General features: G+C 41.7%; 1 protein-coding gene across 8 annotated transcripts in view; it reads right to left on the bottom strand.

Moving 5' to 3' along the window:
* Nucleotides 1-26617, bottom strand: part of ADAMTS2 (ADAM metallopeptidase with thrombospondin type 1 motif 2) — a 352434-nt gene that overhangs the window by 58017 nt on the left and 267800 nt on the right. For 7 of the 8 annotated variants that reach the window (XM_039486343.1, XM_039486339.1, XM_039486340.1 and 4 more), the window contains 2 exons: nucleotides 20958-21160; nucleotides 7023-7106 (listed from right to left, as the gene is read on the bottom strand). In XM_039486343.1, coding sequence (XP_039342277.1) covers nucleotides 7023-7106; nucleotides 20958-21160 — 287 coding nt within the window. The remainder of the gene's footprint in view (nucleotides 1-7022; nucleotides 7107-20957; nucleotides 21161-26617) is intronic. The other variant, XM_039486336.1, reaches the window with a different exon arrangement.

Genomic DNA, 26617 nt, shown 5'->3' with positions numbered 1-26617 from the left:
ACCAAGACTCGGAGTGAGGCAAAAATCCATCCCTGTTTAGTCTGCAAACACAGAGGCGTGTGGGCTAGCAGGCACTTGCTGAGTAGGAGGTGAAGAGGCATGTGGTGCTGGTTGCTAAGGATGTGTCTGTGCTGCTGGCTGCCAGCTGCCAAGAGCCTGCAGGTGCTGCAGCTGGCTAGGATCTTGGAGAGAGCTGAAAAGGACATATTTCCCAGCAGGACCGTGGAGAACGTTACTCAACCGATCGGTGGGAAGGCTGCCAGTGGAGAGAGAAACTTCATTCTCACTGGAGCAAGAGAACCAGGAACTTTCTGGGCGCTTCAGGGGGCAGGCGACAGAAACACCATGGGATGTCTGCTGAGTAGACAGGTCATGGGTAAGGGAACAACCTGCATGTGTGGAGGAGAAAGCAGGGACAGCTAATAGTTAAGATTCTACCCTGTGGGAACGTTGCAAATATTAAAAGTTTGTATAGGTGCATAGAAAGAAATGTAATCCAAAGCAATCCAAAACTTTCAGGAACATTAAAATTGGGAATTTCTGTGAACCACTTATTGATATCAGGGACATGATCACATTTTGGTTAATTGAGGGTTTTGATTAACTGGGATTTGGAATAACTGGCTTTGGTTGTATATTAACCCAAAGTGGGTACCAAATGACAAGAATGCAAAGAACTTTGGCTTGTCTTGCTATAAAAAAGATCTTTCATAACTCATCCATTAGATGGTGCTCCAAGAGTAACAACTGGCAAGACACTGCCATTCTTCAGAATTTGCAGTCGCTCCATGGGGGTGAGCGCGGGAAGCTTAACTTGTTAGATTTTAAAGCACTGATAGTGAAAGTTAGAGTACTGGAGCGCATATATTTTTGAGGCAATCTAAAATCTATGCTTTTCCTTTTCTAAATGAGTGAACACTCCATAAAATACTCTGTTCACATTATTTCTATATGGCATTTCTGTTATTTATTATATATTAGATTAATTTATTTATTCTCTCCTGTCATACTGTACTAGATAAGGAAAAATAAATAAAAGGGAGTATCTGGTGTCCATGGTAACCACACTAACAAAAAGCGCTCACTCAGCAAACTGACATTGTGTGTTTGAAGGATTTCTAACACTTTTTGATACTAGTGATTTCTCAGTTGCTAATCCTGTATAAATATAAGCAAATCGGAAATACAAAGTATAGTGTATAGGGTCACCCAGTGCAGCACCCCACGAGGCCCCCAACAAAATGAGTTTAGAAACAATATTCGATGAGTCTGATCTAAAATTAAGGTGATTCGTTCATTCCCACAGAAGGAGAGAGGATAAAATACCCCTCCACCACTCATATAAACTAATGGAAAAATGATGCAAACTTACACACACAACAACACAACAAGCAAAGCTCAATACACAAATAAATTATACTTGGGGTCTGATCCTGCAACTCAGTCTACACCTGCATGGAGTCAGCTGCATGCAGTTGGGGTCCGGGACCCTATCTTCCTATGTGTTGGTCCAGTGCCTAGCACAATCCTGACTGGTGCTTTTAGGTGTTACCGCAATTCATGTAATAAGCGGTAACAATAATAAATAAAGGAATGACTGATTAAATAAATAATACCATAGGTCACAGTTACTAATTTGGCAAAAGTGCATCAATTCTATAAGCTGCTACTAAGGGCCTCCTGAACACAGTGATTTCAATGGAAGTATAGGGTGCTCCACCACAGACCTCTTTCGAAACCAACCAGGAGCAAATGGAAGGTGGTCAGGTCAGGTACCTCATTCAGTATCAAATAAACTTGTCCTTCCAGCCTTCCCATACTTGTAGCTCCACTTTAGCTACATTACTCACATTACCCTTCTGTGAAGAATGGAGAAAAAAAGGAAGCTGGGTCAAAGCAAGCCACTTCTTACCAGCATGGCTGGCTCAGCTACTCCCTATCCACATGGAGGCATCACAATACCATTTGTCATAGTTAAATTTGAAAAAAAAAATACACAAGGATAAATAAAACATCCTGTCATGAAAAGATACAGGGTGAAATCAATCAAATCCCCAAAAGTCAATGGAGGCAGGATTTTAATCCTGGTGTCCATTTGGGGAACTGCATCCAGAGCGATACTAGAGGAAATCCTTCCTGAATTCTCTTCCGTTTGCACGATGCCTGTTATGGTTAATGTGTGTCTAGCTCTCTCTCTTGCTGTTATGAGACATCAACATATTCTAGCGTACTTGCTACATTTGCACAGAAGCAGTATTGTCTGATGGACTGAGCATGGTGGTGGAAGCCAGGAATGTAAGAATTCTAAACCCTGGTCTGCCAATGATTTGCTGTGTTGTATTGGAATATTCATGTAACATCTTTGTTTCATAATTGTGAAATGGGAATAATAATCTTTACTCACCTACTTCACAGGGAAGTTGGGAGAATACATTAGTTCGTGTTTGTTCAGCACTTTGGAATATAAAGCCCTATCTAAATCTTAAGAATTACTACTACAAATTGTCGTTTTTATTCATTCTCATGTCATTCATCTTGTCTTCTATCATTTTCTCCGTGAGATTTTCTGGTTGTTATTTTGTTTATTTCACTGTGATTATTTTAATATTAGATTGGATTACAGAGCTGTTATGTCAAATAATATGTCTGAATTATCAATGTAGATGTTGGGTGATAGCTTTCCCCCCAAATCTATCTGTAATTTACAAAGTTTGGAATAGATCTAGCTACCACTGACATCAATAGAGCAGGAACAAGCCCTATTCCATCCAAAAAATCTAACTACAGCAACTGTAAGCACCCATCACTGCAGTATCTGGGCACCTCAAAATATCTATCTTTACTGAAGGTTGAACATTACATAAGAAAATGTATAATTTTTTTCAGAAAGGAAGACAAACATGAATTATCATATATTGTTTACAATGCTGTTGTAGCCATGTTGGCTCCAGGCTATTAGAGAGACAAGGTGGGTGAAGTAATATCTTTTACTGGACCAACTTCTGTTGGTGGAGGGAACAAGCTTTCCAGAGGCTCAAAAGCTTGTTCCAACCACGAACAGAAATTTGTCCAGTAAAAGATATTACCTCACCCACCTTGTATCTCTCATGAATTATGAAGTGAATCCAAATTAAAATTAGAAAAAGTGAAACTAAATTAGACAAAGTTAATTGGGAAATATGCCTCTGACTGAACAATTTTCTTCACGATTTCTTTGCCGCTGTGGTGCTATAGTTATGGCATATACATCCCAAAAAAACATTTTCAAGTCATTCAATAAGGACTAAATCATTGTTTGCCTTATATGCCTGTTCAGGGGAGTGAGTGGAGAGAAAATGTCCCCCTTCTCTTTTGCATGGGCTAAATGCTTCAGAGTACAGTGCAGAAAACAGCCTCTGGAGGGCTACTATCCCTGGGGCAAACGTGGGGACTGGGTGGAGCCGTGATGCCACGCACCCTCAGTGTGCCTGCTGGTGCAGTTGCATTTACGCAGAAGAGGGGGCAGTGATCTGCTTCTGATATAAACAAGTGGGGATCCAGGAAATGAACTGTGACTCTCAGTCACAATTGGTTCCAGAGTCTACTCCTGGGGCAGCACAGCTATATGCTGCCCTTTACTTGAGACAGATTGTAAGGTCACAGTCTAGCCTTATTCCTTATGAAAAAATATCACTTCTCTCATGCTTGGCTTAAGTGTGGAAGCAATAAATTGTGTATGAAAATGTGCCATTTCAATCCAACTATCTCAGATGTTTTGATTTCAGTTCATTAGATAGCTGCAATATGTTATCACAATGAATGTAGAGGAGCAACTTCCTGTATCTCTTCTGTATTTGTTCATTCTCATCTAACTGCTGAAATTTCAAGGACCTGAAACTTTCAAAATTACAGCTGGGTTCATTTTACTGCCCTGAAAATACTGAAAATGAGTGCAGTTCAGTGACTGTGATGCCTTCAAAAAACAACCATTGAAAAGCTGGTTGCTATGCAACCTACTGTATTGTCTGTATTACCCTCACCAACAGATGACATGTTGTATAAAATAAAATAATCCTCTTTAAAAAACACACTACAGTGAAAGGCTGTTGTGGGTGGGCAGTACTTGCAATAACTCACACTGTGTCACAACCTCAAAGGAAAAACAGCACACCGCTCACCCCTGCCCCATCTATTATGGAACCCCAATGTAATGATTTTGATTATTTATCAGGCTGGTGATCTATATACCAAATTGCTCAGAATGAAGCAAACAAGCCTCCAGGTACCCACTAGAAGGTTTCTAAAGCAATACTTTACTCAAACAAGATTCTGTGATGATATTTTCACATAGTGAAGTCAAATACACCATTTTACTCTTGGATGGTTTCAACTTGTGCACATCCCTTTAGTTCTAAAAGTGCTTCTGCCGGCACAAGATTAGAGGCCTCTTTTCCCCCCACAGAACAGATAGAGAAGGCAGGAGCAGTACAATGTCCTTTCCCTGACAACCCTACTCTGAAGAGAAATCTGGGCCTGGTTCTCATTTACATGAAGACTCCTTTATAGCACAATGTCTAGGTAAAGGGGCCTCCAAGTAGGGGATAAATTATAATTATATAAAATTACACTTCCAGAATGGTGTAAAGAGGCTGGAGTGTAAATGAGAATCAGGCCCAAAACCTCTAGAAGTGAGAGGGGAGCTCAGTCTCCATGCTCATTCAGGATCAGATTCTGAAACCCAAATGGTACCTTACTCCTCATAGAATTCTGTTGAAGTCAGTGGGGCTACTCGCAGACTCAGATGCTACCCATTAGGTATCGGAATCCAGCTCCAGGTTACTCACTACTGAGCCTGCCAATAAAAGGATCGGTTGGTGCTAACTGCAATGGTCATTTTTGTAATGTGATCATATGCCCGTTGGAAACTTGACTGGAATCACCTGCTCCTTTCACACAGGCCAAACAGTCATTAAGGAGTGAATGTTTTCATCCTCTGCTAACTTCGTTGGGATGCAAATTAGTGACAGAAGCACACTGCTTTCTATACAGGTCTGCAGTATCAGTGAGATGCAAATTATTAAGGAACAATATTTTTTGTTTAGATTTTTTCCCTCTTTCCTTCTTGAAAAACAATCCACTCTCTCCTTGGAACGCAAACAAGAATCTGGAAGTGGAATTGGGATCTACTGTACTTACTGTATTTCAGCAGATAAACCAGCAGAAGTTACAAGATATCAGATTATTATAGATGTATAATTATACAGAGATAGACATAGCAATGCATAATAAATGGGCATTATAAAACAAGGCAACTGATTGATTGATAAAGGTTCCAGCTGCATGGGTATCTGCTACCACCCCAAGCTGAGAATTATTAGCCTGTTTACACTCTCTCAATTATTATCCATATAGCAGTTATTAAGTTATTTCCCCTACTTTAACCCAACTTTCTAAATATACACACTATGAATGCCGGGCCATAGTATGGCAGATAGAAAACACTCTCCCCACATTCTACTCCTTATCTTAGCATTTATATATCACTTTATATTGCCAAAGCACATCACCCTGTGAGGCGGGCAAGAAAGTATTACTATCCTCAATTTACAGATGAGGAAGCTCAGACAGAAAGGTCAATTGACTAATCCAAGGCCACAGGGTGAGTCAGTGGCAGAGTCTGGATTAGAACTCAGGGCCTCCTGACTCTCAGCAAAGAGCTGATGTTGTGCCAAATCTTCAGCTACTGTAACTCAGTGTAAGTCTGTTCACTTCGTTGGAGCTACGCCAATTTATACCAACTGAACTGACTCTCTATTGCAGCGGTTCTCAAACTTTTGTACTGGTGACCCCGTTCACACAGCAAACCTCTGAGTGCGACCCCCCTTATCAATTAAAAACACTTTTAAATATATTTAACACCATTATAAATGCTGGAGGAAAAGCGGGGTTTGGGGTGGAGGCTGACAGCTCACGACCCCCCATGTAATAACCTCATGACCCCCTAAGGGGGCCTGACCCCCAGTTTGAGAATCCCTGCTCTATTGTTTATGGATACCATTTAGGCCACTTGAATGTCTAAATACTTAGCTGTCTCTGCAAATCAGGTACAGTTCATGAATGTCCAAATTACAGTAACTGTAGTCACAAAAAGGCAAGCTAGATCATAAAAATATTTTCACTTGAATAGTTGCAGGTGCTGCTGTACCTAAGAGGTATTGGTAGGGCTTGTCCTCATTCATTGAATGTTATAAACACGCTTATAACTCTCCTCCAATCTCCAAAGAATTAGAAGTTGTTCAGGCAAAACTGGGGTAAAAATACTAAAGGCTTTAAAGTAATCCCACTTTCAAAATTACTCATCATTTCAATGTTCTTTACAGGAGTGTTGTCTGTAAACTGACTCATTCCACAGAAACAGCAACAGAATAGTAAAAAATAAAAATAAAAACTTGTAATACTTAATTTTGATTTGATTCTGCAAAGTGCAAAGCACTCTGGCCCCAATCCAGCAAAGCAAATGCTTAACTTTAAACATGTGTCATCCAACTTTAGTTAAGCACAAGCTTACGGGATTTGCTGGATCAGAGCCATTGTGCTCAGCAACATGGAGCCCACAATACACTTATATATGGTAATATAACTGTACGCACCGTCACATGTTACTGCTTATGCATGTATAACATACACAGTATATATCACACCCCCTCTAGTGCCAAAAGGGTCATTACTCATAAAATTTGACACAAGTTATCTAAAACAAACTTGAAATAATACTGCGAAAGCGAAGTGGTAACTTAAAGTGACATAATAAGAGAAAACACAACAGGAAATTTTATGTTACAGTTACTTGCCAGCATGCATTTCATATAATACACAAACAAGTGTAGATGTAAATTACATATTATACATTAATGCTATATTAATAGACACATGGACAATGAACCCATTAAAATAGAGTAGTATATGTCACAAATGAATTACACAGTTCATTAAAAGAATCCTGGGAACATCTAGATCCATTATTAAAATTAGCCTTTACTTACTTTCCCATAGCTCAGCATGATTATCCTCACCAAAACAACATTAATGTGGGCACCTAAGGACTCGTCATGGTAGATTTCATTCACCTGCAAAAGAGTGTGGATATTTTTAATAATGATTCTGTCAATAAGTAATCACAGTAGCCATTATAAAACACAAGCTTTTTATATGTTGTGTCTTTAAGATACAGATCAACCACACTCATTTGTAAAAAGGGGGCATTTTCACTACCTGAAAGAACTTTCTCTCTGTGAACTACAGGGCTCTACCCTAAAGGCTCCATATAGGCATCAAATCAGGAATCATCTTTGTTCAGGAACCAATTAAAGTCAGTGAAACTTAAGCAGGTGCATAAAGTGCTTCCCTAAACCACGGACTAAATTACTAAAATACTCTCAGGGTGATATCCTTATGAAACAGTCAACTAAATAGGTTGTTTTTATTGTGTCAAAATTGATTAATTTCAAACTATACAAGCATAACAAAATCTGTAAAATACTAACATAGAAAACAAGGGTTTTGTATTAAACATACGTAATCGCACATGCACACAGACAAACTACTCTAAGAACACTAAAGACAACGCTATGAATATTATAATGGAGAATGAAATACAGAAGTCCAAGGAATACAGAAAAAATAATACTATAAGCAAGCTGGGCAAAATATTAGCTATTAAAAGAGTTGATTGGGGTCATCTATGATGAGAGGAGAATGGTTGACGCCTTATGCTCCACTGGGAGTGAATAAGAGGAAGAAGAAGAAGAATGATGAGAGGAGTGAAAGAAGGCCAACTTTGGGTCTTATAAATATGTTTGGTTTTTTGCTTTACAAATTAGAATAAGTAGATAAATAAATATCTGCAAGGCAAATATATTCCCTGCTCCCTTCCCCTCAGATCATTAGCACCCCTAGTACATCATGGGCCAAAACTGGACTATTTTATGTGTGAGACATAAAGAATCGCTCATATTTCATGGTTTGTTTCTGACATAAGAAACATATTCACTGGGATAAGTTATTAAGCTTCTGGAGAGTTGTTTATTAAAAACAAGATCAATACACTCCTATTTTTTCAATATACCTTTGTCCCAAAGGGACCATATCAAATATAACTCACTTCTGATCTCTCTGTAAAAATCATGTACTGTCTACTTTACAAAAATTTCTTTGACTGTTATTTGAATGTATTTTAATACATATAGATTTTCAAAAATATGAGCCTAAATTTGCTTCGAAATTCACATTTGGGCACCTAAAGAGAGGCCTGATTTTCAAAAGTAGTGAACACCTGCAGTTCCCAATGAAGGCAGTGACAGCTACTTAGTCCTTGGTGCTTTTGAAAATTAGGTCAATTATTTAGGTACCTAAATGTGAATTTAGAATCCTAACTTTAGGCTCCTGTATTTGAAATATCTTTATCTTTCCTCTCAGGGACTTTTGAAAAGGCAGATTAACATACTGAAGGATTTACATATACACTTTTGTTTAAAATAAATTATGTGTTTAAAGGAAAGTTTTGTGCTGAGAAGGACATTTCATTGTGTTCTTTACTAGATGCCCCACACACTCAAGGGAATTATCATCTTGATGCAGGGATGCTAATTTGCCTGATTCTATTTGCATTGGGATAAGAATATATGCTCATTGATAACAAGTTGAAATTTGCAGTAACATAAACATACATAAAATAAACACTGAATAAAATCTTCTGTGTATAGGAAATAATAAGTGTGACATGTAACTAAGTGTTTTATTAGTTCATGAGCCATAACCCCAATTCTTACACGCTCCTTTCCCATTAGCCTTCAGAACTTAACCTTTTTAAACTTTTTTAACAATAGGGAAGCAATACATCAACTGTATCATTACTACATGCCAAATTAAAACTCGGCAGGGAAACGTTAACAGAACGGCATTGAAACATTGTTATACAGTTCACCCAACTGACATCTAACAAACACATTTTGTGAATGAATAGAAAAGCATAAACATTGTAAAGGTTCCTTGACATCTGTGTAGTAGGTTTTCTCTCAGACATAGGGCCAAATCAAAGCCCTGGATCCTAACGTCACATCTAGGGAATGATTCAGCTCCAATGCAATACTCCTTCTGTGGGAGCTGGATCCTCTGTCTCTTTCGCTGGGCGAAACTGTGGCTGTATAAAGTACCTCTTTGTTATGGTGCTCTACGAGCACCCTAGGAAACAGCTTGAGAGTCAGATTTTGATTCTTGTAATGTTATATTTTATTATCATTTTAAATGGAATATAAAATAAATTTCAAAACAATAAGTTACTTCAAAAAAAATATTAAAATGCTCCATTCCGATAAGGTTGAAACTTTTTTTTTAAATAAAATTTCATCAAAATCTACACATTCCCACGGAAAGTTTTGATTTTGACAAAACGGGCATTTTCCAATGGAAAAATATTCTGACAGAAATTTCCTGACTAGCTCTACTATTAATCATTTCTTTGCATTGCATTTCCTTGGTTATTTAAAATGGGGGGAAACATATGACAACACACTGAAATAGATTCACACTTATTTCAACGTGTGATGTGAATGGCATCTGTTTGTTTCAATGTGCTATTAAAGACAGGATATCCAAGTGACTGAGCTCTGAAATGGATGTGCTCAAATGTACATGAGAATTACACTTTGAAACAGAAAATTACCAGTAGAACTATGAATTTTAAAGCTCCAGATCTGTGGTGTCTTTCTTCAAACACAGAACTTCTGCATTACAAGCATATCTATTTACTTCAATGTACAGATAGCCCACTACAAAAAAATGCATGCGTCTAGAGTAAGGGATGTAGCGCTGATTCTGATTTCATCCTAATTATTCAGCAGTGTAACTCCAGTTACTTCAGTGGTGATGCCCTGGTTTATACCACTCTAAGAGATATCAGAACGGAGCTTCCTGTTTGTCCTTACTCCGTGAGGGTCAGATTCTAATGTTATGCTGGTGCACAGGAAAGCAGAGCACACAAAAAGGCTCTCAGAACTGCAGCTCCTGCACTCTGGGAAGGGCAGATTTTGCATCAAGTCTCATGAGATGTCACATGGTGATTCAGCATTTACAGAGGGTGACTAGTAGGGCTGGGGGAATCTAAAAGAGTTAAAGGTTTGGAAAAGTATTTTGGGGGGCTGGCAAAACTATTGTAGATCACAGACCATTTTTTTCCTGTAATTTAATTCCATGGTTTATTTTCATGGTGTTTTAATTAAAAACTATGCTGTTCTATCTAAATGCAGGTCTTTTGCTCTGTACTGGGTATAAAGAACGTTCCCCTGGAAAGTTAGGCTGACACAAGTTGGTGCACTACATGAGATATATTGACTGTGTTTATTTTTGCATCAGAATCCCCCCCCACCTTTTTTTTCCAGTTTCTCTTAACCAAACTTGAACCCGACACTGTAACCAAGTACAATGCAAACAAGCATGCAGTTGTGAGTAGGGTTAACATCTTTCCAAAAGAGGACACTGCTAGAGGGGGGAACAGTTGGAAGGTACTGAAGGGGTATCTGGGGTGTGCTGGAGGGGTGTGTGTGGACTGGGAGGGAGTATTTGGGAGGTACCTGGAGGTACCTGGAGGGTGCCAGAGGGCCTCACTCTTGAGGTGGGGGGCAGTGTTACTCCCGGTCACAGTGGCAGGGCAGCTGGTGCAGGCTCAGGACACAGTGCAAGCCATCAATCAGCACCTCCCTGCCTCTCCCCATCCCAGTTCTGGGAACCAGGGCTTGGGTGGGCAGGATCCGGCAGCTGTGGGTGCAGGGAGGGACCCATTGGGATGCAGAACCAACTCTTTCTGAGCTGCTATGTCTGCTTCAGAAAAATCCTGGACATTTCCTCTAATTAGAAAAATCCAGCTGGACAGAGGATCAGAGGAAATGTCTTGGCAAACCTGGACATACGGTAACCCTAGTTGTGAGGGATGCATTATGCTTTGTGTATATTAGGTTTGAGAAACATTAATGTGTTTTTAAAGTGCCTGCCACAATGGGGCCCCGATCATGACTGGGGCTTTTGGGCATTATTACGATACGAATAATAATAATAGCCCTGTACTTTTGCAGGTGTTATCAGGAGTAAATTTGACAGGATCTGCAAAAAACAGTGAGTGGTTTTCTGTTTTAGGACACTCTTAATAAAAGCAACCACAGTGAGGAAAAAGTCACAGGCGGACTCATTAATGCAGTTGTATGAAGTTTCCTGGTGTAGGATCTTTATTAATGCTTGTTATGCAATGGGGAGCCTGCTTTCTTAAAAGTCACTGCTTCTGATTTCAGAGAAATCTCAAGGAACCCATTGGTAGCAACGGTCATGTAATAAACAATGTGACTATTAGCCCTGGTCTGCTGTAAGCCATTTCAAACCGAGTTTTGAAGCATGCCCTTTGTCATACAGGTACAATATCACACAATTGTATAACCACTGCTTCCTCAAACTCATTTAACGTAGGCCACTAAGAGCCCTCAGTCAATCTCTAGCTACAAGCAACTTGAACTGGATGTGAATCGGCTACATAGGATATCAACGCTCATGGACCTAAAGCCATTCTTAGGGCACAATGCAAGACGCAGCTTGTTCATCTGGCTTTTCAGCTACCACACTTAATTATTTTTCATAGAGAAGGTGATGGTGCCATGTTAATGCACTAGAGAAAGAGGACTAGATGAACCTCAGAGGTTTGGTTAAGGAAAGCCTTCAAAAGTTTGGATGCCTATCAGAATCTGATCCTAATTACCCATGTTTTCAGTCCTCCATCATGCAAACCATGTTATCACCACCCCTCAACAGTCTTTACACAATGAGCTGTTGAGACCAGATCTATGGGTAGAAGGCCCTGTAGCCTGCTACCCACTCCACTGCCAGGGTCTCTCATTTGGGCACAGCCATACGCCACTCTTCCAGAAAGCTAATGAGGAGTGGCTGAAAAACTCACAGTTCCCGCAAGGGTAAACATATGTGGGAAGTCAGTGTGCCTCACCCTCATCCCCTATTCTTGAGCAAGAGGATCTGAAAACACCCTGTCAGTGCAAGTTTCAGTTACTGGAATGACCCTTTAAAGTTTAAAATACTTTACCAGTATTTAACATTTCCACCCACCTCCATCTTAGGCACTTATATAGCTCCCATTACTGTAATACCCAAGTGCCTCACAATTTTTAATGTATTTATCCTCACACACCCCTGTGAGATAAGGGAAGTGTGTCACAGGGAGACTGAGTGATTTGCCCATGGTCACATAGGAAGTCAGTGGTGGAGAAGGGAATTGAACCTGGGTCGCTTGAGTCACAGGCTACTGCTCTAACAACTGAACCATCCTTCTTCTCTGTTTACATATACATTGCTGTAATTCCTGGAGGCCTCAGTGAAGTTGGGGCTCTACTCTGTTAGGCCCTTGTAAGTGGGACGGGCCAGTCTCATATCTCCATTCTTCAACAGAATGAGGAAGTTCTTTATCAATTTCAGAACCTGGAAAAGGGCATGGGTCAGGTTCATGTTTTAGATGGAGATAGGCCTGAACCATAATCCCATATTTAGACTGTAAACTCTTTGAAGCACGCCCCATTCTCAATTGTCCCTTACACATAACCACAATAAACATGATCAATAGTAACAATGATAACACTACAACATCCCCATTCTTAAAGAAAGTTCAGATCTGGATGCAAACTTTATGGTTAGGGCTCATGTTTAGATCTGCGGTAAACTCAACCAGCATCTGGTCAACGCCAGCGTTCTATTCAGACTGGTACTAGCTGCCTGGGAGTTTCAAGATGCGGAAGGCTGTTGCTGGTGGGAGGCGATGATGAGAATGAGTACTTCAAAACAACTGAATACATTTGTCTAGACATCACAGCCTTTGACTGTAGGTCTTATTTGATCTGAACTTTGGGAGGTTTGCTCATCACTATAAGCTACCAGTTTTATTCATGGAAAAAAACTAGGCATTAACAATAATGGGAAGTGCACATCTAATCCAGCCTTCATACTGTTGAAAATTACACCTGAAAGCCACCATAGAAATGAGTCAAGTAGCAGAGGGGTAGCCGTGTTAGTCTGGTTCTGTAGAAGCAGCAAAGAATCCTGTGGCACCTTATAGACTAACAGACGTTTTGCAGCATGAGCTTTCGTGGGTGAATACCCACTTCTTCGGATGCATAGAAATGAGTGAAACTTCTAAGAGTTCAGTAAACAACATTTCCCAATAAATCTGTCAGATGTCAAATTGCACACACAACTTTTGCTGAAATTTAGCAGCAAAGATACTAAAAAAAAAAAAAAAAAATCACTTAGGCACAGGCAAAATCTGTATTTTCCACAGTTCAAAAGTATTGATTCTTAGAATACCGTGAATGATGAGTTAACATCCAAACACACATTCAAAGCACACACGAGCTCTAATTTAAATAATGTTAATTAAAATCTAGGTGTATAGTATTAGACCTACAATTACTAGCTGCATAATTATTAAGAATTAGCTCAAACTTAAAGAGTATGTGTTGAAATAAATTATTTGAAATAATGTATACAGATTATTGATTTTTTAAAAAAATGCACACCTTTTTCTTTAAGTTAAGTATTACTGAAATATCCTCCCTCCCCTAAAAATGCTACCCAGTTTAATAAATACGATTCTGCTTACAGAGTACACTATTATTTCAAAGGGTTCAGTCATCATCTTTTCCAACAGCTTGAATCAGACATGCTTTGCAGGCTTTCATCAATTTGTCAGTAAAAATGATGACTTTTCTGCCCTTTCCACTCATTTAGGACTTCCTGTTCTGTATCAGAATATCTTCACCTTCCATCATCCGAATCTACAAAAGTTAAATTCTCACATATGATAACTATATAATGTACATCCTATTAAAGACAAAGGATCACATATTCAAAAGCCACTAATGGTCAGTTTTTCAAAAGTATTTATGAACCTAAGGAAGTAAATAGGTATCTAGTGAGATTTTCAAAAGCCCCAAGGCACCTAACTCCCAGTGATTTCTTTTCATGAGAATTAGGCACCTAGGCATGTCTGAAAATCCCATGAGGTGCCTATTTGCAATGTTAGGCACCCAAATACTTTTTAAAAAGCTCACCCTTAGGAGCCTAAGTCTCACTGTAAGTCAATAGGACTTAGGCTCCAAAGATTTCATAAAGTCTGAAATCAGCAAAGTATCCAGATTTCACTCAAATTCTTCTGAAAAAGTTGTAATAAGGAGACATGCCAACATCACAAAATGAGATGCCTAAAGCAAGGTTTCAGCATGGGAAATGAGATAAATACATTAGGGTAAAGAGAGAAAATAGAACCTCAATGGGCAAGGATAATCATTGTGACAAAAGACACAGAATTTGCACAGAAATTGAAAAACTACTTTGTGAGAGTATTCAGGAGAGACAAACACTCTGTGGAGGAGAAATCTCATAAGCTACTTATCCATTAAGTCCTGGGAGACGGATTGTGTAAACCTACAAATATTTGGAACCTACCTATAAAATACCCCCCATGGCAATTTTGAGATGGTGTTGAGAGTAGGGTCAAGTTCTGAGGTGAGCTTGAAACTTAACCGAGAGGTTCAAGGTGGGTGATAATGACCCTTAAGAGCTGACGTGGTGAAAAATCTCACCAGGTTATCCAATCTCCTGAGACTTCAGCAATTTTGAACGATGGAAATCAGATATTTTAAACTAGATTTCTGCCATCTTGGGCTGCATCTCATTCAGAAAACAGAATCTTCCGTTTTGGATGTAAACCCAGATTCAAAACTGGAGTGTGGAGGAGTTGGATCTAGAGGCTGAAGCCCTCCTATCACCAAAATTCAAAGTCCGGTTCAGAAAAATGGCTCCTGGAACTAAATTTTAAAGCATAGATTAACCTCTTGCATGTCCAGCAGAAATGGCCATTGGAAGTACTGCTTAAATCTTGAAAGCATTTTGTAATCAAATTATGAAATGGTTTGGGACCCTTGGCACAAATGGCACTTTCTGGGTGTCACCAGTGCCAAAACCATTACTATACTATCCATTAAAAGCTCAGTTCTTCTTCCCCTATTTTCATGTAGTATGTAATTTCTATTTCACAATAAAGCATAAGACTCTCCAGACAATCAATTTTGCCTAGTGTACTTTAAACACCTCCCCAAGACATAGAGAAAGCATGGCAAAAGGAGATGGATTAATAGAATCTCTGACATTTGTTGTCTTCACTTGAGAAGTAAGAGTATCTTTCACACCCACATGTAGACTATATAGTCAGAAGATATTTCAATACTATTTAATCACTTCTGCTTTACTTCAAGGAGTCGGGTGCCCCATCATAAATAGTAATATTACATACTATTGTATACAACAGCACAACTGCTACAACAATAAATCTGAAGTTAACGTGTCACCGATATGTGAACCTAGTCTTTTGAGGTACAGAGCGCACTTTGCAAGACAATGTCTTACATGGTAGAAACCACACTACCGTGTGCAGGAGAAATGGCAAGGGCACCAGGCTGCTACTGAGGGGCTCTATAAAGTGAAAACTGCAGTATTTGCTTAAAAGACTGCACTGAAAAGGCTGAAACTATTTTGTGGGGAGGTACCAAGGTGTTAATGGAAACAAGAGATTTTGTATGTGGAAACGTTTGGAGCCTGAAAACGACGTGGCAAATGGCCTTCTCCACTCCACTGAAACTCTCATAGCTTAGCCAGGCTATGATTAGCTGCAGCCCGAAGTGTGAAAAATCCTCTGGCATATATCACCATTAGTTACGGCCGGACTGTGACTTCATTTCCAAATTATGGGGGGAAAATCAGAGTAGCTGTTCAGGCCATTCTGAACACCCCAGCCCCTGGGTTTTTCCTCCCTTTATGGACTTTTCGGCGTTGACATTGACCTGTCATCTTAGCCAGTGTAAAACAGATTTACTGAATAAGTCATTACACTGGGCTTGAAAAAAATATTGGTTTGATTGGGTTGGCGTTGGGGCCTCACCCAAACGCACAGAGAAAGGTTAATTAGGGACACCCTTCTGCTAATGCCCTTTGCATACAGTATAACCTAACAAAGCCGGGAAAAGTAACCTTGTTTGGGGTCCCTTCTTTCCATGTTTATGGTAAGGTGAGTTATCACAGGGATTTAGCCTTCAGGAATCAGTTCATCGTGGAGAATTCAACTGCACTTGTCTTACAGTAAACACTTTCGCCTGACTTACATTGGTCTTTAGTTCGTACTTTATAGCTTGTTATTGGAGGAAGCTACCACCACATATATTCATAACTCTACATGTGTGTATGCACTTTGATGATCCGTGAAAGGGACTGTCCTGAGGGCTTGTTAAATTGTTATGTTTTTCAATACATGCTTTCTGCCCTGTTTCACGTCTTTAGTTTCACATAATGTTCTATTTCAGTGGGTTGTTTACTCATCGGTATTGATGGCAGAGTATCTCTATGTCTCTTAATTTGAAAAACACAATAAGTAAATAATGCCCACATTTGAGATATCACTGAGCAGGAAAAGGTTTGGTCTGTCTTATTTCTTTGTATTCTTTTTTTTAATCGGGGTCAGATTACATTTTTATTCCCTCTGTTTAAAAATATCAGCAATCAGCATTTCAACCGCCATGTCATCTACACCTGTGCTGATCTGGATTTTATGACACCATGTTAATATACTCCAGAACTCCTGCCATTGATACTATAGATGGTGGGGAACTGGCATAGCAATGAAATGGGAAAAGTGAATAAAAATTTTAGTAAAGACACAGCCTAGGCGTGGCTTAGCTGGTTTTTTGTTCTGAATGGTTGTTTGGGTAAATTTATTCTATGCGGTGTTTCTATTGCTTGTGGAATTAAATGTTTTGTCTAAAGGATATTTTATGCCAAATTCTCAATTACTGCATTTCCTGATTTGTTCTGTATCCAATCCTTTCTATTTAAACATCAGTAGTTTGGTCCTTCTCCCAGTAAAGTTAATGGCAAAACTCCCACTGATTTCAGCAGGATTAGGATTGAGCCCAAGGCTGTTATGTTATTTTGAGTCCAACTCCTTATATTATTTGAAAGCCAGTCTTCCTTTCTTATACAAACAGAGACAAATTCTAGGGTCCACACCTTTGTCCTGTAGTGACCTTCCCTCTTAATGACTGTCCATATTTTAATGCCATATTTCTGCTAATTTTTTACAGTAAATTTGCAGTTTGCATTGCAGCACACATTAATGGCACTCTGCATAAATACATTTCTCCTCCTACATTTTCTATGCGTATTGTTCGACTGTATATTTGCTTTCACTTATTACGTTTCCTTTGGAGTCTGTCACCCAGTCAAATAGTTGGGCAGCATCTATTTTCACTTCACCCCTCAGTCACTTTTTTGACAATATCTGGTGTGGCCAAAACATTTAGTATGCAGTCTCTTGTCTTTTCTGAGAAAGTATTAACAAAATTATTTTGGGGAGTTGAGGGGATGAGTTAAAGAAATAAAGCAATTAATTATGGCTATCTTGGCTAGATTATAAATAAGGGTGGACTTGCAAGGCATTTAAAGGGTTGCATTTAAATGTCATAGGCCACAGAACCGAGGGTTGGTGGCACCCGGGCCACAGGCCAACCACTTTTTTGCTAGGCCAAACCTGAGTGGTGCTGCAACTTCATGCACCAGATCGCAATGCCGCTCACTCAGATTTGGGGGGGATTTGTGGAGGGGCTCATGGGTCAAGGGGAGAGGGAGGGTCAGGTGGTGGGGGGGGCAAATCAATCTCCCACACACACGTGCTTTCAGTGGTGCTCTGCAGCCCCTGGCAAACATCAAGCAGGAGATCAGTTTCTGGGGTGGTCTAAAGAACCGTGACCAAGAAAAATGGAATAAAGATGAGCTAAGAAAATAGTTAGGCTGGTTCTCAGGAAAAAGTTTCCTGACAGCACAATCTATTGCTATCGAAAAAAGTCTGCCTAAGGAATTCATGTCAGCACCCTTTCCAGAAGCATTCTAAGATACACATTGGACAGAACCCTGCAGAAAATGTTGACAGAAAAATCCAGCACTGGCAAGGAGCTGGAAAAGGGGACCAAGCAGTTCTTTTCTAACTTCTATGATTCTGTATTTTCCTGTAACATATTCATTTAGAGTATCCCCACTTTGCAATATCTAGGGGCTGCCTTGATAGAGCCTGTAGGTTTCAGTCGTGCTTCCTTCTCGTGGGAAGTACATAGGAATAATAAGGGTTAATGGCAGCATTAGATAAGGACTGCAGATAAGGAAATCAGACTATGCAAGAATGTGAGAATGCACATGGGGAACAGGTGTGTGTAAGTTATGCCTGAAAGGAAAAGTAGAATGGAATAAAAATTAGTTTTTAATCACTAGATTTAATATACAACATCACTAAACCACTTTTAATTATTTTTTAAAAGTTAAGAGGGTTCTGTGTGGGGCAATCTGGGTACGGGCAGCTCAGTGGGGGATCTGGATGCATAGGAGCTTGTTGGGGGGTTCTGGGTGCAATGGTAATGGGACTCCGCAGGGGGGGTCCAGGTGAAGGTGGTTGGGGTCCAGTGGGGCAGGTCAGGGTGTGGGGGGAATATAGCTCAGCAGGGGGGTCTTGGTGTGGAGGACTTATCAGGGGGTCCAGAGCTGGGGGAGTGGGGCTCAGTGGGGTGGGGATCTAGGTGCAGCTGTTGGGGCTCAATAGGGAAGGGATCCAGGTGCAGGTGGCTCGTTGGGGTGGTCCAGCTGCAGGGGGAGTGGGGCTCATCAGGGAGGGTTCTGGGTCTCTGGCGGGGGTGAGGCTCAGCAGGATGGTCTGGGTATGAGGGGTCTGGATGCACAAGGGTTGTGCAAATGGGGGAGCAGCTCCCTGTACAGTGAACCCTCCCCCTGCAGCTAAGGAGCAATGGGTGCAGTAAGTATGGGGTTGGGGGAAGAGTTTGCAGAGGTTCCTACAGACAGGGGAAAAATCTGGGGGTGGGTCTGACCTGGCCCCAGATGCCGTGCAGGGGAAGAGGAAGTCCCATCCTCCCTAGCCCAGACAAAACTAGCAGCTGAGCCCGGCACAGGATAGAAGCCACCAGCCGGGTCTTCCCCAGTCCCCTGCCCCACAGCGATTTACCTCTCTGCCGGCTAGACTAGAAAACAGAATAAGCAGCTCCTTAAACATCTATAATGTGCTGAAAGAAAGGCTGCATGATGGGGGACAGATGTTGGAGGTCCCATGATGTCACTGGAAAAATACACTAGGAGTGTCTAAAAATTACAGATGACATTGTCAGATTAGTGTTATATATCTGGACAGTCAGTTTAAAACTCCATGCAGAGATAAAGAGTCTCATAATCATAGTCATAAAATAAAATTAAAAATTATGCTCCAGGCAGAAATGTTCCCAGTGTTTTGGGCTTCCATTCACGTTTCAACTTCCACATTCTGCAAAGTGCCCCAAAGTCATCTATCAAGACATTCAGCCTCTGGGGTCAGTCTAAACCCCTACCAGTCATATTCTTTCAGTCAAAGACTAAATATGGCAGTGTCTTCTGTTAAATTCTACCCTATTATATTTAATGGAGACTTGTGTCTATCTTCATCTCTACCACATAGGGATGTCAACTTTCTAATCACAGAAAATCAAACACCATTCCCCCACCCCCACCCCTTCCCTGAGGCCTTGCCCTGCCCTCCTTGTCCAAGGCCCTGCCACCGCTCACTTCATCCCCCTCTCTCTGTTGCTGGCTCTATTTCTCACTCACTCATTTTTACCGGGCCTGGGCAGGGGTGCGGGCTCCAGGAGGGAATTTGGGTGCAGGAGGTGAACTCAGGGCTGGGGCAGGAGTGTGAGAGGGGGTGCAGGCTCTGGGAGAGAGTTTGGGTGCAGGAGGGGGCTCAGGGCTAGGTCAGGGGGTTATGGTGCAGGAGGGGATGCGGGCTGTGGGCAGTGCTTATCTCAGGCGGCTCCCAGAAGTGGCTGGCATGTCCCTCGGTTCCTAGGTGGAGGTGTGGCCAGGCGGTACTGCATGCTGCCTCTGCCGACAGGCGCTGCCCCCGCAGCTCCCATTGGCCATGGTTCCTGGCCAATGGGAGCTGCAGGGGCAGCGCTTGTGGGCAGAGGCAGAGGGCGGAGCCCCCCGGCCGTCTCTCTGCCTAGGGGCCGCAGGGACATGTCACCGCTTCTGGCGAGCCACACGGAGCCAGGTAAGGTGCCTGCCAGCCCCATGCCAACCAGACTTTTAACAGCCTGGTCAGCGGTCCTGACCGGAGCCGCCAGGTCCCTTTTCAATTGGGTGTTCTGGTCAAAAACCGGACACCTGGCAACCCTACAACCAAACCATACACAGTCTATTACACTGATGGGGTCTAAAAGATTACATATTTAGTTAGGCAAACCCAGACATGCCAACAATGGAGCAAATTATATCAATTTCAGAAGACTAAGTAGCTTACTGTACCTACTTAAATGCAGAGTAAAGAAAGTCTGGACCAATGGTTGGGTGATTCTCAAGATATCAAACGACTTAATCAAATACTTTAAAAAATAAGTTTACAACCCAATCTATGTTTCTAAGCTCTTATTATAACATAGCTCATAATATCTAGTTTGTCTGTGGGGAACATGGCATAAGGGAACATGCATCCTAAAGCATGATGACTGCTTTTCAGTGCTAGTCCCAGAATTCCAAATACTCTTCCATGACTCTAGGCTTTGGTCCAGCATGGCACTGAAGCACAAGCTTAACTTGAAGCATGGCAATGGTCCCACTGACAGTACTGTTTCTGGCCACCACTTTTTATTTTTTTATACTTATATAGAAGCGGCCTGAATTTTTATGTTATTTCCTGTATTGAGAAAGATCTACCATGTTTTATTCAAAGGGCTAAAGTGAAGTAAATTTACTCTAATTTCATTTTCAGTCCTCAGTGCAGGTAGCAGTAAGTTACTTACGATATTCATCAGGGTCAGAAGGTACTTCTGTACATGTTCTTTTCCATGGAACTGTACAACTGAGTCATCAACTCCCAGGAGAACTTCAATGTTGTAGTCATCATCAGTCGCATGCCTCCGATATCTTTTTCTTGAGCTATTTACTCGGTCTTCAATGAGGCTCAGCATACTGACGAGGTTATCCAGATTACTCAGGTCAGCTGCTGAAATTAAATAGAAAAATAGGCCGTCAACTGTATATCAAAGTGTGATTGTTTTAATGCTCATTGAAAAGACAAAATATGGTAAAAAAATAAAATAAAAGAGAGAGAGAGAGAAAAAGAAGCAGCTTCTTCTCTTACTCCAACGTTATACCAGTGTAAGTAACTTCATTAGCATTATTCTGCATTTAAATGGGTGTAACAAAGAGGAAAATCTGGCCTACAGTATATCCACATTGCAGCAAATGTGAATCCTCTCCCCATATCTTTGTGGCATCCAGTTGTATGTCGCCTTATACTTAGACTGTATGTTCTTCAGAGCAGGGACCATCTCTTTCTTATGTGTGTGTACAATGCCTAAGACAATGGGGCTGCGGCCGATCGGCCCTACCTCCATAAGCACCAACTCTGTGGGTGCTCCAGTGCTGGAGCACACACGGAAAAAAATTAGTGGGTGCTTTGCACCCACTGGCAGCCAGCTCCCCCGCCCCCTCATGCCTCCCCTCTGCCGGCGGCCCTACTGATCAACTCCTCCCCCTCCTTCCCAGTGCACCTCCTGCCCATAACAATCCGCTGTTCTGCGGTGTGCAGGAGGGAGGGAGGGGGAAGGAGAGGGAGGAACGGGGACGGGGCATGCTCGGGAGAGGGGGACAGAGTTGGGGCAGGAAGAGACAGGGTGGGGGCTTGGGGGAAGGAGGCGGGTGGGGGCGGAGGCTGGGCCAGAGAGGGGGGTTAAGCTCTCCCAGAACCCGGAGGAAGCCGGCACCTGCACCGACCACAATATAAATACATAACAGCAATTATGAGACGGTGCTAGAGCATGCTACTATGTTGACATACCATGTGCCTGTTTGAAGTACAATCCTTGTTGTTGTTAGAAGTTTCTGGAATAAAGAAACTGTTCAGCTGTCTTGTACTGGGGTGCTGTCCCTAACTGCAAATATGATAATGGCCCAGATCTTCTAATGGGAATTGGGTGCCTAAATATTTTTGAGGATTTGTGCCCATACGCCTTCCTTTTATTATTCTGATTTTGCAGTTCTAGGATCAAATTTCATTGCAAATGCAATTACCCATGTAAGCTCTCTGCATTAAGCCATGTGAGGACAAACAAACCACTGCCAGCAGAGAGATATTAGATCTATTCATAGAAATGTAAATTTATCTGAAAAGCAATGATGTGGATAAGTTTTCTACAACTCATGGACATTTTACATAACAAAGAAATACAATGAGAAATATATTCAAGATTTTTTTAAAACAACTTTTCATCCTTTGTGCCCAACTTGACTTGTCATATTGAATTACTGTACATACAAGCACAATCTCCTAGGTGGAAAATTAGGTAACATTATTACTGTTAATTATTTATTTGTTTCCAATATTGCTCGTTATTTAAAAAAAAATGGACTAGGCTGCAGTTAATGGATGATCTGTGTCCACTTAAACAATCTTGAAAACAAAGTATTGGCACTTAACCCTACACTTAATTCTCCGTCACTGGAAGTCTTCAAATTAAGACTGGATGATTCCCTTTCCTGGCCTTCAAACAATCCAGCAACTTTGCCAAGCTCATCATCGGAAGCAAGCTCCCCACAGTCCAGGACAGACCAACTCAAAAGGCACCAGATCCGACCATAACAACACATGCAAAACCTGCAGACATATCGCCACTGCTATGATGATCAATACCACCCATAAAAAACCTTTCAAGATCCATAGGCATGGGTGGTGGGTGGAGCCCCACTTCGGGGAAGCTAGCCCCCGGCTCCACCCCTTCCGCCTGTACCCACACCCCCTCCCATAGCCAGAGTCCTGGGACCCCATGCTCACTCCTCCCCACAGCCCTGAGCCCACCCCAACCTGCCCAGAGGAGCCCCAGGCCAGCGAGAGCCATGTCGCCACTCTGAAGACCTGAAGCCACCCCATGGGAAAATTCAAAAGTTCTTCTCTCTTCCAGAAGAACCACCTTAGCTTTTGATATGCCCCATGCAGGTTCCAGGGTGGCTGAGGAGGCGGTATGTGTTACTCACTTCCTGGGTTCATCAGTCATCTCCCTAGAGTCCAGGGAGATGACTGATGAACCCAGGAAGTGAGTAGCACATATTCTCTCCTCAACTGCCCCAGAACCTGCATGATGCATAATAAAATGAAAACATTTCCCCCACCAAACATCAACTGGAGTCCGGTGGCAGCAGCTGTGCTATAGGTCCTACACATGCTTATCACATGTGCTGTACCTCATCCTGTGTATCAAAAGGCCCCAGTAACAACTATGTGGGTGAAACCAAACAACCACCAGGCTCTTGAATGAACTCGCACAGAAAAATGGTAAAAGAGAAAAACACCATATCACTGTGGGCAAACACTTTTCACAAAATGATCACTTGTATCTGACCTCTCAATCCTTGTCCTCAAAGGAAACTTGTGCAACATATTCAAAAGATAAGCCTGGGAGCTTAAATTCATAACTCTGCTAGTTACCAAAAACCATGGGCTCAAGAAAGACATTCGTTTTACGGCTCATTACAACAATTTGTAACCTACTAAACCTCCTTTATTCTACAACTGTAGAGGTTTCAGAGTGGGACCAATGTTAGTCTGCATCAGCAAAAAGGACAAGGAGTACTTATGGCACCTTAGAGACTAATAGATTTATTTGGACATAAGCTTTTGTGGGCTAAAACCCACTTCATCAGATGCATGGAGTGGAAAATACAGTAGAAAGATATACAAGATATATATACATATAGAGAACATGAAAAGATGGGGGCTGCCATATCAAGTCTGTAGAGGTGTTAGCTGCTCCCTTCACCTTAAATGGTCTCTTGTAACATGTGTTAACCCCTTATCTTTTCCACCCTTGTATTTATCTGTGAGTATCTTTCCCAGACCACCCAAAGAAGAGCTCTGTGTAAGCTTGAAAGCTTGTCTCTTTCACCAACGGAAGTTGGACCAATAAAAGGAATTACCTCACCCACCTTGTCTTTCCAGAATTAGTCAAACATAAGTTACTGCTCTCAATACAAGAACAACTGGATGAAATTATTTGTCCTCTATTATACACGCAACACTAGATGATCTAATGGTCCCTTCTGGCCTTAAATATCTATGAAACAGAACCCCATTGCAGTAGGCATAGAACCACATAATAAAAGCACAGGCCCTGCCACCAAAGAGTTTAAAATCTTGGTTAACAAAGAGATGCAACAGGTTGATGACACAAACAGAAGGGGAGAATGCCTGTTTCAGTACCCCTTCTTTCCTCCACTGCTCCAAACAGGAGTTCTTCCTATGATAAAGACAGCCTTAAATGTAGCTAATGAATGCAGCAATCATATTCTGCAAGCCTCCATTGGCTCCAACTCTTCGGGCAGCTTGAAATTTTTGGAAATTAAGTTGGTCAGAATCCATGGCTCAACTTGAAAATTCGTTCTTCCCTATAAACCCAATTGACAGTTTCAGGCTGACAGGTAAACAACCCTAGACTAGCAATCCTAAAGGGAATTCTTCACCAGGGTTTGAAAATCTGTCAAACAGCCCACTACAGCCCTATTTCATAGGGCATTTCTGCATAAAAATGTTGGTGTTAATCTTTTATAGCAACCAGAAGTAATTATTTAGCAATCACTCAAAACCTCATGAGATTTACTATGAAATCTTGTGGCAACCGTATTTTTGTTCTCTACTATGGCAAACTGTAGTTAGTGTGAAATTTGACAGTAAATCTTATAAGCTTTTTAGAAAAGCTAGACTAGCTTGGCAATGGCTACAAGTCATGTCCTGTTTACTTTGCACACAGATAGGTATAATAAAAAACGGCAAAACAAAGGCTACTGAACATGATATTGAGAAATGGTTTCTCTTTCCAGTGCTTGGCAGGGCAAGGGAGACTGGACCTCTGAGGTGCTGAATGCTCTGGCATGATCTGAGATAAGGAGATTGTGTTGATGTCATTGATGACAGGCAGTTTTGACGGTGGTGCTGGCAGATCCGTCTCTGCTCTGTTGTTTTTATGGACCGTGATGCTGTCCTTGGGAGAGCTGTCTGGGTTTTTTTTCCTGTTTAGGTGTTTAAATCAAAATAAAATAATGATTTCTAGGAGGTGTGACAGGATGGTCAGCCCTCCCACCCCTCACCTGCCATGGCCCTTTAAGGGCTTGAAAGAGCCAACAGATATCTAGCTAGAGAGACCTAAGGGAATCGGGATAGAAAGGAAGCAGCCCTGGGAATGAATAATGCTTGGAGAGGGAATCCTGTTACTGTACCTTTAAAGCCCAGGGGCCAGGAGCCTTATAGAGAGAGTGGGGAATGGCTCCCTTCTCACCCAACCAATTGGGAAGGAATTGGGAGAAGGGGACCAGCATAAAGGCTGCCTCTTCCCTCAGAGTAGGGAGACATTGGCAGGAGAAGACTAGCCTGCTGAAGGAAGCTCATAAAAGCCTTGCAGCTGATCCAAGGCACAACTCCAGTTGCAGGAGGAGGGCTGTGGGAAACTTCAGTTTGGACAAGTGAGATATTGACTGCTCTAAATACTCACAATACAGCCCAGCATCTGCAGAGCAGGGCAGAAAATGGTCTTCATGGAAGCATCTCCACAGCTGGCTAAAAAGAAGCTGGAAAGAACCACACAGCCGGGAGATTGGGGGTATAGCATTGTCCAGAGGTCTGGTGAACATGTCAAGGGAGAATACAGGAGCAGCTCAAGGAAGGGGTAGAAGGGCAGAGTGATTAGTCCTTATCCACCTAAAACAGGGTCCATGGGCTGGAACCCAGAGGAGAACAAAGAGGAAGATAAGAGTACTAGAAATGGATGAGGCCAAGAACTACAAGTCCCAGATGGTAGTTGAAGGCCAGGCTTAAAGACATTAGACTTTGGGTTTTCTTATTTTGGACATTGCAGTTAGAGCCAAATGGAGAAGTGACCCAGCCCGAGGGTATGGCCACTTAAAACAACAGGCCATTGTGGAATCAACAGGGACAAAGGCACACTAGATTGGAAGAACCCCTGCAGTATCGTGTCCAGACCTAAGGGGGTGCTCTGGAGGTGAGAGGCTTGACTACACATAACATCTATATTCCTGCCATGAATAATCCTGCAAAGCATCATGGGATGATCCTAGTTCTCTGTTTACTAACCTTTGCAGCCAATTGCTTGCTGGATTTCTTATTATTTCACTCTTCTTTTCCTTATTATGTCCCTTAGTGTCCTAAACACGCCCATTGAAGTTCTCCAATAGGTCACTTTGAAGGCAAGCCATCCAATGCCGTTAGCCTTTCCTTGGAGCATGAATTCTTCACAGCCAATCTCATCTTTGCTCCCCAAGTGATATCCTTCCCAGGACAATTATGGGAGTTACAGGTATTCAGTACCTCTCAGGATCTGGTTCAACATCCTTCCTGTGGGACAAAACGCCCCTCTTCAGCAGGCAGCACTGTCCCTCAGCGCCCCAACAGGTG

Source organism: Mauremys reevesii, linkage group 8 (genome assembly GCF_016161935.1).
Source record: "Mauremys reevesii isolate NIE-2019 linkage group 8, ASM1616193v1, whole genome shotgun sequence".
Classification (NCBI taxonomy): domain Eukaryota; kingdom Metazoa; phylum Chordata; order Testudines; family Geoemydidae; genus Mauremys; species Mauremys reevesii.
Note: the sequence above shows the minus strand (reverse complement) of the source record. Positions and strands in the feature narration are given on the sequence as shown.